General features: G+C 45.7%; 2 protein-coding genes and 1 non-coding gene across 4 annotated transcripts in view; 2 read left to right on the top strand and 1 right to left on the bottom strand.

The window, feature by feature from the left end:
• The window catches only part of LOC106561140 (NIPA-like protein 2), a 50,549-nt gene extending 40,817 nt beyond the window's left edge, over positions 1-9,732 (top strand). The window contains exons 9-11 of the mRNA XM_045712589.1: positions 5,749-5,812; positions 7,947-8,044; positions 9,057-9,732. Of these exons, the coding sequence (XP_045568545.1) occupies positions 5,749-5,812; positions 7,947-8,044; positions 9,057-9,163 (269 nt within the window). The 3' untranslated portion in view covers positions 9,164-9,732. The remainder of the gene's footprint in view (positions 1-5,748; positions 5,813-7,946; positions 8,045-9,056) is intronic.
• A 3,212-nt stretch (positions 9,733-12,944) lies between these two features.
• Positions 12,945-13,020, top strand: trnav-uac (transfer RNA valine (anticodon UAC)). Its single transcript has one exon. It is a non-coding gene; the product is annotated as a tRNA-Val (tRNA).
• A 308-nt stretch (positions 13,021-13,328) lies between these two features.
• Positions 13,329-17,937, bottom strand: part of LOC106561141 (ribonucleases P/MRP protein subunit POP1) — a 51,679-nt gene continuing 47,070 nt past the window's right edge. For both annotated transcript variants that reach the window (XM_045712584.1, XM_045712585.1), the window contains exons 14-15: positions 17,332-17,511; positions 13,329-14,760 (exon numbers count right to left, since the gene is read on the bottom strand). In XM_045712584.1, coding sequence (XP_045568540.1) covers positions 14,052-14,760; positions 17,332-17,511 — 889 coding nt within the window. In that variant the 3' untranslated portion in view covers positions 13,329-14,051. The remainder of the gene's footprint in view (positions 14,761-17,331; positions 17,512-17,937) is intronic.

The raw sequence follows: 17,937 nt of genomic DNA, 5'->3' as shown, positions 1-17,937 counted from the left end.
TTTTGGTCACCTGTTGAGTGGAAGTGTTGTACCAGTTTAAGTGGTCTATGGTTAAACATGTCTGCTGCCAGTCCTGAAGTCTTTATAAATGCTTATATAAGACTTGTAAATATTATTGTAATGTCCTTAATCCAACAAGAGATACAGACCTCTTTGCACAATGGTTAAAATACTGTTATTACATAACATCATTGGTACAAACTATATACACTTCCTAGTGTTAAAATACTACAGTACATGAAGTGTTATTGCATAACACTAAAAGTGTTAATTCCCTAACACTGACCAAGTATATCAGAGTCAGCACTAAACACAGTCTTAATTTAACACTAAAGTGTGGACCTGTAGACACTACCCCAATGGTAAATTTAACACTGTCAGTGTTGATGTAACACTGGAGAATTTGCTGTATTTTGTCTTTATAAAAACAGACACATACTGTTTAAGGCTCTCCAATATGCAAGGAAGTGTACCAAACCCTTCCAGCTATTTAACCTCAGAAACGACAAATGATTCACCCTCTAGCCACCTCTATGAACCTGTAGACAGCATTATGTTCCTCTAGCCACCTCTATGAACCTGTAGACAGCATTATGTTCCTCTAGCCACCTGTAGACAGCGTTATGTTCCTCTATGAACCTGTAGACAGCATTATGTTCCTCTAGCCACCTCTATGAACCTGTAGACAGCATTGTGTTCCTCTAGCCGCCTCTATGAACCCGTAGACAGCATTATGTTCCTGTAGCAGCATTATGTTCCTCTAGCCACCTCTATGAACCCGTAGACAGCATTATGTTCCTCTAGCCACCTCTAAACCCGTAGACAGCATTATGTTCCTCTAGCCACCTCTATGAACCCGTAGACAGCGTTATGTTCCTCTAGCCACCTCTATGAACCCGTAGACAGCGTTATGTTCCTCTATGAACCCGTAGACAGCGTTATGTTCCTCTATGAACCTGTAGACAGCATTATGTTCCTCTATGAACCCGTAGACAGCGTTATGTTCCTCTATGAACCTGTAGACAGCATTATGTTCCTCTATGAACCCGTAGACAGCATTATGTTCCTCTAGCCACCTCTATGAACCCGTAGACAGCATTATGTTCCTCTAGCCACCTCTATGAACCCGTAGACAGCATTATGTTCCTCTAGCCACCTCTATGAACCTGTAGACAGCATTATGTTCCTCTATGAACCTGTAGACAGCATTATGTTCCTCTATGAACCTGTAGACAGCATTATGTTCCTCTAGCCACCTGTAGACAGCGTTATGTTCCTCTAGCCACCTCTATGAACCTGTAGACAGCATTATGTTCCTCTATGAACCCGTAGACAGCATTATGTTCCTCTAGCCACCTCTATGAACCTGTAGACAGCATTATGTTCCTCTAGCCACCTCTATGAACCCGTAGACAGCATTATGTTCCTCTATGAACCTGTAGACAGCATTATGTTCCTCTAGCCACCTATGAACCCGTAGACAGCATTATGTTCCTCTAGCCACCTCTATGAACCCGTAGACAGCATTATGTTCCTCTATGAACCTGTAGACAGCATTATGTTCCTCTAGCCACCTCTATGAACCCGTAGACAGCATTATGTTCCTCTATGAACCTGTAGACAGCATTATGTTCCTCTAGCCACCTCTATGAACCCGTAGACAGCATTATGTTCCTCTAGCCACCTCTATGAACCCGTAGACAGCATTATGTTCCTCTAGCCACCTCTATGAACCCGTAGACAGCATTATGTTCCTCTAGCCACCTCTATGAACCCGTAGACAGCGTTATGTTCCTCTAGCCACCTCTATGAACCCGTAGACAGCGTTATGTTCCTCTAGCCACCTCTATGAACCCGTAGACAGCATTATGTTCCTCTAGCCACCTCTATGAACCCGTAGACAGCATTATGTTCCTCTAGCCACCTAACGTAGACAGCGTTATGTTCCTCTAGCCACCTCTATGAACCTGTAGACAGCATTATGTTCCTCTATGAACCCGTAGACAGCATTATGAACCCGTAGACAGCATTATGTTCCTCTAGCCACCTCTATGAACCCGTAGACAGCATTATGTTCCTCTAGCCACCTCTATGAACCTGTAGACAGCATTATGTTCCTCTAGCCACCTCTATGAACCTGTAGACAGCATTATGTTCCTCTATGAACCCGTAGACAGCATTATGTTCCTCTAGCCACCTCTATGAACCTGTAGACAGCATTATGTTCCTCTAGCCACCTCTATGAACCTGTAGACAGCATTATGTTCCTCTAGCCACCTCTATGAACCCGTAGACAGCATTATGTTCCTCTATGAACCCGTAGACAGCATTATGTTCCTCTAGCCACCTCTATGAACCCGTAGACAGCGTTATGTTCCTCTAGCCACCTCTATGAACCCGTAGACAGCGTTATGTTCCTCTAGCCACCTCTATGAACCCGTAGACAGCGTTATGTTCCTCTAGCCACCTCTATGAACCCGTAGACAGCATTATGTTCCTCTACTTGAACCCGTAGACAGCGTTATGTTCCTCTAGCCACCTCTATGAACCCGTAGACAGCGTTATGTTCCTCTAGCCACCTCTATGAACCCGTAGACAGCATTATGTTCCTCTATGAACCCGTAGACAGCACGATTATGTTCTTCACATTTTTTTTTTTTTTCCTCACTATGCAAGTCAGTAAAGAACAAATTTGTATTTACAATGGCGTTCTACCAGGGAACAGTGGGTTAACTGCCTTGTTCAGGGGGCAGAACGACAGATTTTTACCTTGTCAGCTCGGGGATTCGATCCAGCAACCTTTCGGTTACTGGCCCAACGCTCTAACCACTAGGCTACCTGCCTCCCCCTCTAACCACTAGGCTACCTGCCTTCCCCCCCTCTAACCACTAGGCTACCTGCCTCCCCCCTCTAACCACTAGGCTACCTGCCTCCCCCCTCTAACCACTAGGCTACCTGCCTCCCCCTCTAACCACTAGGCTACCTGCCTCCCCCCTCTAACCACTAGGCTACCTGCCTCCCCCTCTAACCACTAGGCTACCTGCCTCCCCCCTCTAACCACTAGGCTACCTGCCTCCCCCCTCTAACCACTAGGCTACCTGCCTCCCCTCTGACCACTAGGCTACCTGCCTCCCCCTCTAACCACTAGGCTACCTGCCTCCCCCTCTACACTAGGCTACTGCCTCCCCCTCTAACCACTAGGCTACCTGCCTCCCCCTCTAACCACTAGGCTACCTGCCTCCCCCCTCTAACCACTAGGCTACCTGCCTCCCCCCTCTAACCACTAGGCTACCTGCAGCCCCTACATCACCCGTCTATTTGTATCTCCTGAGCTCTCAGCCAGACAGACCGTTGTGTTGTCAGCCTCATCAATAGCACTATGACTAGATCTGGTAAGACTGCAATAGGATAGATCGACTCTGTTTAGACTGCAATAGGATAGATCGACTCTGTTACGCAGATAGATCGTTCGCTCTGTTTAGACTGCAATAGGATAGATCGACTCTGTTTAGACTGCAATAGGATAGATCGACTCTGTTTAGACTGCAATAGGATAGATCCACTCTGTTTAGACTGCAATAGGATAGATCCACTCTGTTTAGACTGCAGTAGGATAGATCCACTCTGTTTAGACTGCAATAGGATAGATCGACTCTGTTTAGACTGCAATAGGATAGATCCACTCTGTTTAGACTGCAATAGGATAGATCCACTCTGTTTAGACTGCAGTAGGGAGGGACGAATCAACGACCAATACAGTTATCAATAATGTGAGGGGGGGGCGTTGGATGGAAATGGCCACCTACTCCCTTTTTAAGTGCACTACTTTTGACCAGAGCCCTATGGGGCCCTTGTTAAAAGTAGTGCACAGTGGTGCCATTGGGTCCTGGTCTAAAGTAGTGCACTATATAGAATAGGGTGCCATTGGGTCCTGGTTAAGTGGTGCCTAGGGAATAGGTGCCATTGGGTCCTGGTCTAAAGTGGTGCACTATATAGGGTGCCATTTGGGACACCCCAGGAGTTCTAGGGGGATCCCTGAGCTTGACATTATTCCATTGTTATCATCTATCAACAGACATCAGCATTGACTGTTGTCATCACCCCTCCATCTCTCAGCAAGATGTATAATAATGTCTATCAAAACAGGAGTTAAGTCCACGGATTTCCCTCTGAGACTGTTCCAGTTGAGATTTCCCTCTGTGACTATTCCAGTACAGATTTCCCTCTGTGACTATTCCAGTTGAGATTTCCCTCTGTGACTATTCCAGTTGAGATTTCCCTCTGTGACTATTCCAGTTGAGATTTCCCTCTGTGACTATTCCAGTTGAGATTTCCCTCTGTGACTATTCCAGTTCAGATTTCCCTCTGTGACTATTCCAGTTCAGATTTCCCTCTGAGACTATTCCAGTTGAGATTTCCCTCTGTGACTATTCCAGTTGAGATTTCCCTCTGAGACTATTCCAGTACAGATTTCCCCTCTGTGACTATTCCAGTTGAGATTTCCCTCTGAGACTATTCCAGTTTAGATTTCCCTCTGTGACTATTCCAGTTGAGATTTCCCTCTGTGACTATTCCAGTTGAGATTTCCCTCTGTGACTATTCCAGTTGAGATTTCCCTCTGTTGGGAGAAAGGAAAATGTGTTGTTTCCTATAGCTCTGCTGTGATAACATAAAGTCTATGGGCAACACCCTCAGTGATGGTGACTCACTGATGTGAACTAGGGAACCATTTCTTTGTCTGCTTTTTCCTTTCTCACTCTCCTCTCCCTTTCTCTATCTCCCTGTCCTCTCCTCTCCCATCTCCTCTCCCTTTCTCTATCTCCCTGTCCCTCCTTTCTGTTTCTCTCCATCTCGTCTCTGCCCCTCCTTTCTGTTTCTCTCCCTCTCACTGTCTCTCCCTCTCACTGTCTCTCTCCCTGTCTGTCTCTGCCTCTCCTTTCTGTCTCTCTGCCTCTGCCTCTTCTTTCTGTCTCTCTCCATCTCCCTGGGGACTCTAGAATCACTGCTGTCTCTTTTTAAACGGTCCAACAGAATCACTCCGTTTTACACGGCCTCCCGAGTGGCGCAGCGTCACTACAGCCTGGGGATCGATCCCAGGCTGTTTTAAACAACTGGCCGTGACCAGGAGTCCCATTGGCCCAGCGTCGTCCGGGTTAGGGGAGGGGGCTTTCCTTGGCTTATCGCGCTCTAGCGACTCCTTGTGGCGGGCCGGCCGCCTGCAGGCTGACCTCGGTGGTCAGCTGAACGGGGGTTTCCTCCGACACATTGGTGCAGCTGACTTCCGGGGTTAAGCGGGCGGGTATTAAGAAGTGTGGTTTGGCGGGTCACATGACTCAACCTTCGCCTCACGAGCCCGTTGGGGAGTTGCAGCGATGAGACAAGAAATTGTGGGTAAGATAATCACTCGGCCTGGCTCATTCTGTTTTCCCCATCTCCGGAGGACTTATTTTTTGTTGTTCTGTGACTCTGCCAGGCTAACGCCGTGCAACTCCACTGAAAACCTAAAAGAGCCCATCCCAAACGGCACCCTATTCCCTAGATAGTGCACTACTTCCTATGGGCCCTGGTCAAAAGTAGTGCACTAAATAAAAGACAAGGATGGCATTTGGGGACGAAGACAAAATGTTTCATGGTGTGGTGCTCCATACTAATTAGAGTTTATCCTCCAGATATGGACAGCTGCCTCTCTCTCTCTCTCTCTCTGATGTTGTTTTGGCTTGGTGTTAAACTACTTATTTTCTTTTGCAGGAATAGTATTTTACCAGGAATTCCAGGGGTTGGCTTTGCTCAATATATTAATGTTTCTCTTTGGGTAAGTAGTATGCAAAACCCCATTAGTACTGTCTTTTTAAGAATACAGGCCTTGACATTCCCTCTAAATACAGGCCTTGACATTCCCTCTAAATACAGGCCTTGACATTCCCTCTAAATACAGGCCTTGACATTCCTCTAAATACAGGCCTTGACATTCCTCTAAATACAGGCCTTGACATTCCCTCTAAATACAGGCCTTGCCATTCCCTCTAAATACAGGCCTTGACATTCCCTCTAAATACAGGCCTTGACATTCCCTCTAAATACAGGCCTTGACATTCCCTCTAAATACAGGCCTTGACATTCCACCTGAATACAGGCCTTGACATTCCCTCTAAATACAGGCCTTGACATTCCCTCTAAATACAGGCCTTGACATTCCCTCTGAATACAGGCCTTGACATTCCCTCTAAATACAGGCCTTGACATTCCCTCTAAATACAGGCCTTGACATTCCCTCTAAATACAGGCCTTGACATTCCCTCTAAATACAGGCCTTGACATTCCTCTAAATACAGGCCTTGACATTCCTCTAAATACAGGCCTTGACATTCCATCTAAATACAGGCCTTGACATTCCACCTGAATACAGGCCTTGACATTCCCTCTAAATACAGGCCTTGACATTCCCCCTAAATACAGGCCTTGCCATTCCACCTGAATACAGGCCTTGACATTCCCTCTAAATACAGGCCTTGACATTCCCTCTAAATACAGGCCTTGACATTCCCTCTAAATACAGGCCTTGACATTCCCTCTAAATACAGGCCTTGACATTCCCTCTAAATACAGGCCCTGACATTCCCTCTAAATACAGGCCTTGACATTCCCTCTAAATACAGGCCCTGACATTCCCTCTAAATACAGGCCTTGACATTCCCTCTAAATACAGGCCTTGACATTCCCTCTAAATACAGGCCTTGACATTCCCTCTAAATACAGGCCTTGACATTCCACCTGAATACAGGCCTTGCCATTCCACCTGAATACAGGCCTTGACATTCCCTCTAAATACAGGCCTTGACATTCCCTCTAAATACAGGCCTTGACATTCCCCCTAAATACAGGCCTTGCCATTCCCTCTAAATACAGGCCTTGACATTCCCTCTAAATACAGGCCTTGCCATTCCCTCTAAATACAGGCCTTGACATTCCACCTGAATACAGGCCTTGACATTCCCCCTAAATACAGGCCTCGACATTCCCTCTAAATACAGGCCTTGACATTCCCTCTAAATACAGGCCTTGACATTCCCTCTAAATACAGGCCTTGACATTCCCTCTAAATACAGGCCTTGACATTCCCTCTAAATACAGGCCTTGACATTCCTCTAAATACAGGCCTTGACATTCCCTCTAAATACAGGCCTTGACATTCCTCCTAAATACAGGCCTTGACATTCCCTCTAAATACAGGCCTTGACATTCTTCTAAATACAGGCCTTGACATTCCACCTGAATACAGGCCTTGACATTCCCTCTAAATACAGGCCTTAACATTCCCTCTAAATACAGGCCTTGACATTCCTCTAAATACAGGCCTTGACATTCCTCTAAATACAGGCCTTGACATTCCCTCTAAATACAGGCCTTGACATTCCCTCTAAATACAGGCCTTGACATTCCTCTAAATACAGGCCTTGACATTCCCTCTAAATACAGGCCTTGACATTCCCTCTAAATACAGGCCTTGACATTCCTCTAAATACAGGCCTTGACATTCCATCTGAATACAGGCCTTGACATTCCACCTGAATACAGGCCTTGACATTCCCTCTAAATACAGGCCTTGACATTCCCTCTAAATACAGGCCTTGACATTCCCTCTAAATACAGGCCTTGACATTCCCTCTAAATACAGGCCTTGACATTCCCTCTAAATACAGGCCCTGACATTCCCTCTAAATACAGGCCCTGACATTCCTCAATGTGACATCCAGAGCAGGGACTGTGGATACTTTTCAGTCCCTGTATCTGGTTACTTTTAATGGAGTTTAGTACACCGTCCCAATGAACTCCAGAGACCGTGATAACTCCAAAAATTAACCCCAAAATTGTAAACGCTGTGATTCCAACTCCTTGATTTTTTTAGAGTGATATCTGAACATAACCCTCTCTCTGAACTCTTCCAGCTGTCTGCTCTCGTTCATTGGAGTTTTCCTGATAGCCAGAGACAGACCCAAGATCAAGACTGAAAACATAACCTTTATAGCCATGGGGAAAATCCCAGGTAACTATATACTTCTCTTACAACAAATAGAAATGGATGAGAGCATTTTGAAACATCTTGATTTAATATCTAAGACTATATTTCTACAAGTAAAAGAAAACGTCTGGAACTAAATCCTCCGGTCCAACAGTACACATTATTCATTGTAATCCTTGACAAGAACACCCGATTCAACTGGTCAACTAATCATCAGCTCTCAATTAGTTGAAATGAAGTGTTTGTAAAGGGTTACAACGAAACTGTGTACTGGGGGGCGTACTGGAGGACCGGAGTTGGGCTGCTGGGGGGGTACTGGAGGACCGGAGTTGGGCTGTTGGGGGGTACTGGAGGACCGGAGTTGGGCTGTTGGGGGGGGGGGGGGTACTGGAGGACCGGAGTTGGGCTGTTGGGGGGGTACTGGAGGACCGGAGTTGGGCTGTTGGGGGGGTACTGGAGGACCGGAGTTGGGCAGTAAACCTGTTCAGATATCCCTCAATAGCCAGGGGGTGAGGTTAACTCTGTTAACATGGTGAATGTGCATTATCCCAGCAGCAGAATAACATGGTGCATGTGCATTATCCCCAGCGGCAGAATAACATGGTGAATGTGCATTATCCCCAAGCAACAGAATAACATGGTGAATGTGCATTATCCCCAAGCAACAGAATAACATGGTGAATGTGCATTATCCCAGCAGCAGAATAACATGGTGCATGTGCATTATCCCCAGCGGCAGAATAACATGGTGAATGTGCATTATCCCCAAGCAACAGAATAACATGGTGAATGTGCATTATCCCCAGCAACAGAATAACATGGTGAATGTGCATTATCCCCAGCAACAGAATAACATGGTGAATGTGCATTATCCCCAAGCAACAGAATAACATGGTGAATGTGCATTATCCCAAACAACAGAATAACATGGTGAATGTGCATTATCCCCAAGCAACAGAATAACATGGTGAATGTGCATTATCCCCCAGTAACAGACCACCTCTCTAACGATCTATATGTGTTGTCTCCGCTACAGGGAGAAGATCTAAAGATCAGGTCCAGCCGGAGGCTAAAAGCAACACATACGGATCTCTGGCAGCTAAACTGATGTGTAACAAACCTGGTCCTCAGGACGACTCTTAATGTCAGCCACACCTGTCTGTCTGTGTACAGAGACTACCTGTGTCAACACTATACACACACACACTACCCACTATATACACACGACACACACACTACACACGACACACACACTACACACGACACACACTATACACACACACACTATACACACACACACACCCTCTCTCCTGGGTTGCCAGACTGAATGACTGACTACAGGGACAAAGTGAGAGCACTGTCTCCATACTGTATTTACTAGGATTTCTGGGAAATGTTTGCTATCTTCTAAATCCCTCCTAATTCCAGGAGTCTTGGGGACTCTGGGGGGGGAAAGTTATCAATTATCAGGGAATTGAACTCTGGTGCTACAGATAGCGAGGAGACATCTCAGGATCCAACCCAAAAATGCACTACAGACACCAATAAAACGTTATTATTTCATTCTCAAGGGAGGTGTCTGTCCTGACGAACCACCGGATTATTCTCTGTTCGTACGAAAGCAACTGTTTGAACGAATTTCTGATGAGACGCTTTTAATATGGTTTCTATCATTGATTTGTTAATAAAACTGGAATGTGGATATTTAAAAAGTTGTTTCTCGAGGTCTCTAAGAACTCTGGCTGGCAAAGCAGGGAATAACGGCGCACTCTACTGGTCGTAACGAGAATTACTATTTAACTACATGAGGGGGCATCTCAAGGCCGGTAGACAACTTTTTAAAACATCAGAAAGTAGGATATTTGTTCAAGCTAATAACCTCGGATATCCAGGCTTCGCTCAACAAGATGAGATTTGGAAGGACGGCCTCAGGACAACACTACACGGAAATGTTTAAATGTGACAGCTTCACCCTTCCTTTTTTTTCAAATCATATCATTTTCTGAATTGCATTTCAAAGAGGTGTGTAAATCAGTTTAACTGCCATACTGACAGGTAGGGCTGAGCCTAACGTCTTCAGGTGACTCCAATGCTTCCCACAGTTGTCGAAGTTGGCCGTTGGACCATTGGGAAACGGTTGAGCGTGAAAAACCCAGCAGCGTTGCAGTTCTTGACACATTCAAACAGGTGCACCTACAACAGTGAGGGGAAAAAAGTATTTGATCCCCTGCTGATTTTGTACGTTTGCCCACTTTACAAAGAAATGATCAGTCTATAATTTTAATGGCAGGTTTATTTGAACAGTGAGAGACAGAATAACAACAAAAAAATCCAGAAAAGTTATAAAATGAGGGAAATAAGTATTTGACCCCTCTGCAAAACATGACTTAGTACATGGTGGCAAAACCCTTGTTGGCAATCACAGAGGTCAGACGTTTCTTGTAGTTGGCCACCAGGTTTGCACACATCTCAGGAGGGATTTTGTCCCACTCCTCTTTGCAGATCTTCTCCAAGTCATTAAGGTTTCGAGGCTGACGTTTGGCAACTCGAACCTTCAGCTCCCTCCACAGATTTTCTGTGGGATTAAGGTCTGGAGACTGGCTAGGCCACTCCAGGACCTTAATGTGCTTCTTCTTGAGCCACTCCTTTGTTGCCTTGGCCGTGTGTTTTGGGTCATTGGCCATTTACCCATACACAATCCATGTATCAAGGCTTGAAAATCCTTCTTTAACTTGTCTCCTCACTTTCATCTACACTGATTTGAAGTGGATTTAACAGGTGAAACATCAATAAGGGATCATAGCGCTCACCTGGATTCACCTGGTCAGTCTGTCATGGAAATAATCTAATCCTAATGTCTTGTCAGCTCAGTGAGCACATGTGTGCTGAGGTGCAGAGAATCAGAGCAGGTGGTCAGTCCTGTTAGAATCAGAGCAGGAGGTCAGTCCTGTTAGAATCAGAGCAGGAGGTCAGTCCTGTTGGAATCAGAGCAGGTGGTCAGTCCTGTTGGAATCAGAGCAGGTGGTCAGTCCTGTTAGAATCAGAGCAGGAGGTCAGTCCTGTTAGAATCAGAGCAGGTGGTCAGTCCTGTTAGAATCAGAGCAGGAGGTCAGTCCTGTTGGAATCAGAGCAGGTGGTCAGTCCTGTTAGGGATAGAATCAGAGCAGGAGGTCAGTCCTGTTAGAATCAGAGCAGGTGGTCAGTCCTGTTAGGGATAGAATCAGAGCAGGTGGTCAGTCCTGTTAGGGTTAGAATCAGAGCAGGTGGTCAGTCCTGTTGGAATCAGAGCAGGTGGTCAGTCCTGTTAGGGATAGAATCAGAGCAGGTGGTCAGTCCTGTTGGAATCAGAGCAGGAGGTCAGTCCTGTTAGGGATAGAATTAGAGCAGGTGGTCAGTCCTGTTAGAATCAGAGCAGGAGGTCAGTCCTGTTGGAATCAGAGCAGGAGGTCAGTCCTGTTGGAATCAGAGCAGGTGGTCAGTCCTGTTAGGGATAGAATCAGAGCAGGAGGTCAGTCCTGTTGGAATCAGAGCAGGTGGTCAGTCCTGTTAGAATCAGAGCAGGTGGTCAGTCCTGTTAGGGATAGAATCAGAGCAGGAGGTCAGTCCTGTTGGAATCAGAGCAGGTGGTCAGTCCTGTTGGAATCAGAGCAGGTGGTCAGTCCTGTTAGAATCAGAGCAGGTGGTCAGTCCTGTTAGGGATAGAATCAGAGCAGGAGGTCAGTCCTGTTGGAATCAGAGCAGGTGGTCAGTCCTGTTCGAATCAGAGCAGGTGGTCAGTCCTGTTGGAATCAGAGCAGGTGGTCAGTCCTGTTAGAATCAGAGCAGGAGGTCAGTCCTGTTAGAATCAGAGCAGGTGGTCAGTCCTGTTAGGGATAGAATCAGAGCAGGAGGTCAGTCCTGTTGGAATCAGAGCAGGTGGTCAGTCCTGTTAGAATCAGAGCAGGAGGTCAGTCCTGTTAGGATCAGAGCAGGAGGTCAGTCCTGTTAGGATCAGAGCAGGAGGTCAGTCCTGTTCGAATCAGAGCAGGTGGTCAGTCCTGTTAGGGATAGAATCAGAGCAGGTGGTCAGTCCTGTTAGGGATAGAATCAGAGCAGGAGGTCAGTCCTGTTGGAATCAGAGCAGGTGGTCAGTCCTGTTAGGGATAGAATCAGAGCAGGTGGTCAGTCCTCTTAGGGATAGAATCAGAGCAGGAGGTCAGTCCTGTTGGAATCAGAGCAGGTGGTCAGTCCTGTTAGGGATAGAATCAGAGCAGGTGGTCAGTCCTGTTAGGGATAGAATCAGAGCAGGAGGTCAGTCCTGTTAGAATCAGAGCAGGAGGTCAGTCCTGTTAGAATCAGAGCAGGTGGTCAGTCCTGTTGGAATCAGAGCAGGTGGTCAGTCCTGTTAGGGATAGAATCAGAGCAGGTGGTCAGTCCTGTTGGAATCAGAGCAGGAGGTCAGTCCTGTTCGAATCAGAGCAGGTGGTCAGTCCTGTTAGAATCAGAGCAGGTGGTCAGTCCTGTTGGAATCAGAGCAGGAGGTCAGTCCTGTTAGAATCAGAGCAGGAGGTCAGTCCTGTTAGAATCAGAGCAGGTGGTCAGTCCTGTTGGAATCAGAGCAGGTGGTCAGTCCTGTTAGGGAAATCAGAGCAGGTGGTCAGTCCTGTTGGAATCAGAGCAGGAGGTCAGTCCTGTTAGAATCAGATGTGTACCTAAAACTATAATAATAATAATACATTTTATTTGGTAGATGCCTTTCAGGATACTCAAGGACATCGTACATAAATATATATTTCATTTAGGCCCATGTAATGAATTTTAAATTATGCTTGAATATTTAAATGGGGGAAAAAATTATAAAACAAACTGCAGCCAATCACCTTATCAGTTTCATAATAAGGGGTGTGTTCTGGCACGTCACTTACTGCTACCATGTACAGTAGCCGTCTTCCCTGTGGCTCAGTTGGTAGAGCATGGTGTTTACAACGCCAGGGTTGTGGGTTCGATTCCCACGGGGGGCAAGTACAAAAAAAAAATGTATGCATTCACTACTGTAAGTCGCTCTGGATAAGAGCGTCTGCTAAATGACTAAAATGTAAATGTCTATCGCTGTGCAGGCTAGGCTACGCACCGTTAGCTAGCTAGGTCTCACTAGACAACTACCATGTGCGGTAAACAGTAGCTATCGCTGTGCAGGCTAGGCTACACACCGCTAGCTAGCTAGGTCTCACTAGACAACTACCATGTGCGGTAAACAGTAGCTATCGCTGTGCAGGCTAGGCTACAGTAACACAGTGTTTGACAGGGAATAGGCTTTAGGTAACTCAGATTGGTGTAGAGGGATTTATTATTTATTGTCAACCATTTCAATCAAATCCAACAAAGATCTCTTTAAAATAAAATAAAAATAAATGGGAATCGAGGCAAACCAAAGAATGACTGATGTCTTCTCTACAGAGCCGGTACACACACCCAGGGACAATCTGAAGACAGTCCCTTCGATGAAAACAATTATTCAACTCAAAAATTAACTGGCATTTCAACTCCAATGAAAAACCTTACAGTGAATTATTATTATTATCAAGCAAAAGTTCTTCCACTCAACCAATGTGGCATTCAGTATGTGTCATGTTGTGTTGTGTGTTCATGCCAGGCATTTCATAACTAGTACCCCTAACAGAGGTGAGGTGAAGGGAGTCGCACAAGGCACAAGGCTTTTCCTCAGAACACAGTCTGCGGTTTTATATAGCTGGGTCCTCAGACCTCTATGTTGATCTTAGCGAAGCGGTACTGAACACTCAGTACTCCTCAGACCTCGATGTTGATCTTAGCGAAGCGGTACTGAACACTCAGTACTCCTCAGACCTCGATGTTGATCTTAGCGAAGCGGTACTGAACACTCAGTACTCCTCAGACCTCGATGTTGATCTTAGCGAAGCGGTACTGAACACTCAGTACTCCTCAGACCTCGATGTTGATCTTAGCGAAGCGGTACTGAACACTCAGTACTCCTCAGACCTCGATGTTGATCTTAGCGAAGCGGTAGTACTCCTCAGACCTCTATGTTGATCTTAGCGAAGCGGTATTGCAGTGACCCGGGGTTCCGTAGCAGCACCAGTCCTCTCTGGCTGTCAGGCTGTCTGAGCAGGGTGTGTAGGAGACCAGTAAGACTGAGGAGCCCCAGAGCTTCTCCACAGCCAGCCGACAGGGAGAAGTCCCCCTGGGTCACCCAGCCCAGAGTCACCCTGGAGCAGTGGGAGGTCACGCTGGGCAGGGGCTCCGGCCAGAGACCCAGAGTCAAGGCTGAGGTACTGGAGGAAGAGGGGTTGGTGAGGCTGGGTGAGGAACTAGGATCAGAACCAGGGATTGAGGTAGAAGCAGGGTCAGTCTGCTTGTTTTCAGGTTTGACGGAGGAAGAGGTTGTTCCGGGTTTGTTGTGGTCCTTCTTGCGTGGCCGTTTGACGCGGCTCTTGAAGTGGTCAGTGTGGAGAGGCTCCTGGGGGCCGGTGCAGCCGGGCTCCTTACGTACCAGCTGGAGGTCCTCCGCGGTGGGGACACACACCAGGGCGTGCCGCTCCGGTTGGCCCTTGGTGACGAGGGAGAGACGGGTCCACACCAGGCTGCTGCCGCCGTGTGCCGAGAGGAGAGACGCTGCGACGTTACGGTTGAGTTGTGGCGTTGATCCCAGGTTACGTGCCCTCTGACATTTAGAGGATGTGGGGCGACACCAAGCTGACAGCTGCCTTAGAGACTTCCTGTTCCTGTTGAACACAGAGACAACCAATTAGGGTTCAGTGTTTTATACCGCGGAACCCAATCGTGGCTCAGCGTTTATAAAAAAATACGGCCACTACTTCTAGGAAAGCCATTTTGTATCCTCAGTGCACCAACAAAGTGATCTTAAAAAGGTATAAAACGTTGTGTTTTTTTTTTAACCGCTCAGTGATTCACAGCGCCACAACAACAAAAAAATATGGATTCAGCCAAAACGCAGTAAAATCACAATTTGACCTCATGAAGTCAGCCATTATTTTATAAACTGTTGATTTTTCGGAGGATAATCTCTCTGATGTAGGACAGTAAATTTGGGTCTGGATGTTCTCATCGTGAAAGGTATGCTGGGTAGGGGTTATGCATCAGAGCTGTCAGACACTACGCTACACTGAAAAAGGTCAAGTCATTGTTAAAACAAGAATAGGGGTTTCATAAAAGGTGAAATGCAATTATTAAACACATTATGAATGAATACTATAAGTTATGCAGAGGAGAGGATGAAACTAATATTAGAGGTAATGAAAAACACTTTCTATTGAGATTCAGGACTCTATTCAGTCTAAGGCTGAAGAGCTACAGATTCAGGACTCTATTCAGTCTAAGGCTGAAGAGCTACAGATTCAGGACTCTATCCAGTCTAAGACTGAGGAGCTACAGATTCAGGACTCTATTAGGCATAAGGCTGAAGAGCTACAGATTCAGGACTCTATTAGGCATAAGGCTGAAGAGCTACAGATTCAGGACTCTATTCAGTCTAAGGCTGAAGAGCTACAGATTCAGGACTCTATTAGGCCTAAGGCTGAAGAGCTACAGATTCAGGACTCTATTAGGCATAAGGCTGAAGAGCTACAGATTCAGGACTCTATTAGGCATAAGGCTGAAGAGCTACAGATTCAGGACTCTATTAGGCATAAGGCTGAAGAGCTACAGATTCAGGACTCTATTCAGTCTAAGACTGAAGAGCTACAGATTCAGGACTCTATTCAGTCTAAGACTGAGGAGCTACAGATTCAGGACTCTATCCAGTCTAAGGCTGAAGAGCTACAGATTCAGGACTCTATTCAGTCTAAGGCTGAAGAGCTACAGATTCAGGACTCTATTCAGTCTAAGGCTGAAGAGCTACAGATTCAGGACTCTATTAGGCATAAGGCTGAAGAGCTACAGATTCAGGACTCTATTCAGTCTAAGGCTGAAGAGCTACAGATTCAGGACTCTATTCAGTCTAAGGCTGAAGAGCTACAGATTCAGGACTCTATTCAGTCTAAGACTGAAGAGCTACAGATTCAGGACTCTATTCAGTCTAAGGCTGAAGAGCTACAGATTCAGGACTCTATTCAGTCTAAGACTGAAGAGCTACAGATTCAGGACTCTATTCAGTCTAAGGCTGAAGAGCTACAGATTCAGGACTCTATTCAGTCTAAGACTGAAGAGCTACAGATTCAGGACTCTATCCAGTCTAAGACTGAAGCGCTATAGAAATTGAAAGATCACTTCCCATCCAGCCGACATATGCCACGTTGGCCCCGGGAATGCAGTCTCCACTTCCGCGTTTAACATTGCCTTTAAACGTCAAATCGCGCTGTAACGCTGAACTACTGCGCTACGGATTGAATAGAGGCCTGACAGGATATAAGGAGGACATTTGACTTAGGAACTTTCCTTACAAAAGATATCATTGCAGGAGGACCAATACAAGTACCAGTCATTTGTGATGTGAAAACACATTGGGCTAAGCAGGAAACTGATAAACTAGTTGAGATATGTCTTCTAGACAGGTTTAGTTGACAACATCGCCAAAATGACGCGCACACTTCAATGAGGCAAGACTAGCTTTTTTTATTTTTATTTATCCGTTATTTTACCCGGTAAGTTGACCAGTCGTTCTGCCCCTGAACAAGGCAGTTAACCCACTGTTCCCCAGTAGGCCGTCACTGAAAATAATAATTTGTTCTTAACTGACTTGCCTCGTTAAATAAAAGTTAAATTAATTTTTTTTAAATAAATTCTAGAGTTTGAATAAACTTCAGACAGTTGTAAGAGATATTGGACACCTCGGAAGTAGTTCCAACAATACATGCCTCATAACCGTTCTAAATCACTACGCCGACCGGATCCTTCTTCCTACCAACGGGGTCCATTATATCCAGATAATGTACACAGCTCAGTGTTTATCCCACACACATATATATATATATATATATATATATATATATATATATATATATATATATATATTGCTCAAAAAAATAAAGGGAACACTTAAACAACACATCCTAGATCTGAATGAATGAAATAAACTTTTTTTCTTTACATAGTTGAATGTGCTGACAACAAAATCACACAAAAATAATCAATGGAAATCCAATGTATCAACCCATGGAGGTCTGGATTTGGAGTCACACTCAAAATTAAAGTGGAAAACCACACTACAGGCTGATCCAACTTTGATGTAATGTCCTTAAAACAAGTCAAAATGAGGCTCAGTAGTGTGTGTGGCCTCCACGTGCCTGTATATATATATATATATATATATAGTATCATCCAGAAGTGGCATCTACCTCAAGACCGTGAAGTTACTCTGGGGTGGTGTCACTTCCTGTTCCATTGGTGCGACTGCCTCCTCTCCTCCTTCCTCCTTCACAATCAGCTCCCACTCCTCGGCCAGCTGTTGCCAGGGACAACGGAACGGAGCCAGGCAGCCATGTTTGATGTAATTGGTCCGTTTGGCTGGTGGGCGCCTACAGAGATCAGGGGGGGTCATGCTCTGGTCAAACTGTTTTCAGGGCACGAGGGGCAGCGCAGCCGTTTCCGTAACAATAATAGAAAACGCAGTCATTAGCCTCCGCTTGATGAAATTAGCTCAGTTGAAATATCAAACTCAAAGGATAGTTTATATATTAAACTCTCACCAGTAATCTGACTTGAATCTCAACAGTGTTATCACAGATCCTGTATGAATATGTTGGTTATGAGAAGCATTATATACAGTATGGAACCTCCAGAATACCACTGAGTTAGACTTTCTTTATCAAACATTATCAGACCCCCCCCCCCCTTTTCACCTGGAGTTACATCAGGTGATACCGACCCTCTCCTCAACACACCTGGAGTTACATCAGGTGATACCGACCCTCTCCTCGACACACCTGGAGTTACATCAGGTG

This window comes from Salmo salar, unplaced genomic scaffold (assembly GCF_905237065.1).
Source record: "Salmo salar unplaced genomic scaffold, Ssal_v3.1, whole genome shotgun sequence".
NCBI classification, from domain to species: domain Eukaryota; kingdom Metazoa; phylum Chordata; class Actinopteri; order Salmoniformes; family Salmonidae; genus Salmo; species Salmo salar.
This window is presented reverse-complemented; position numbering and strand designations above follow the sequence as displayed.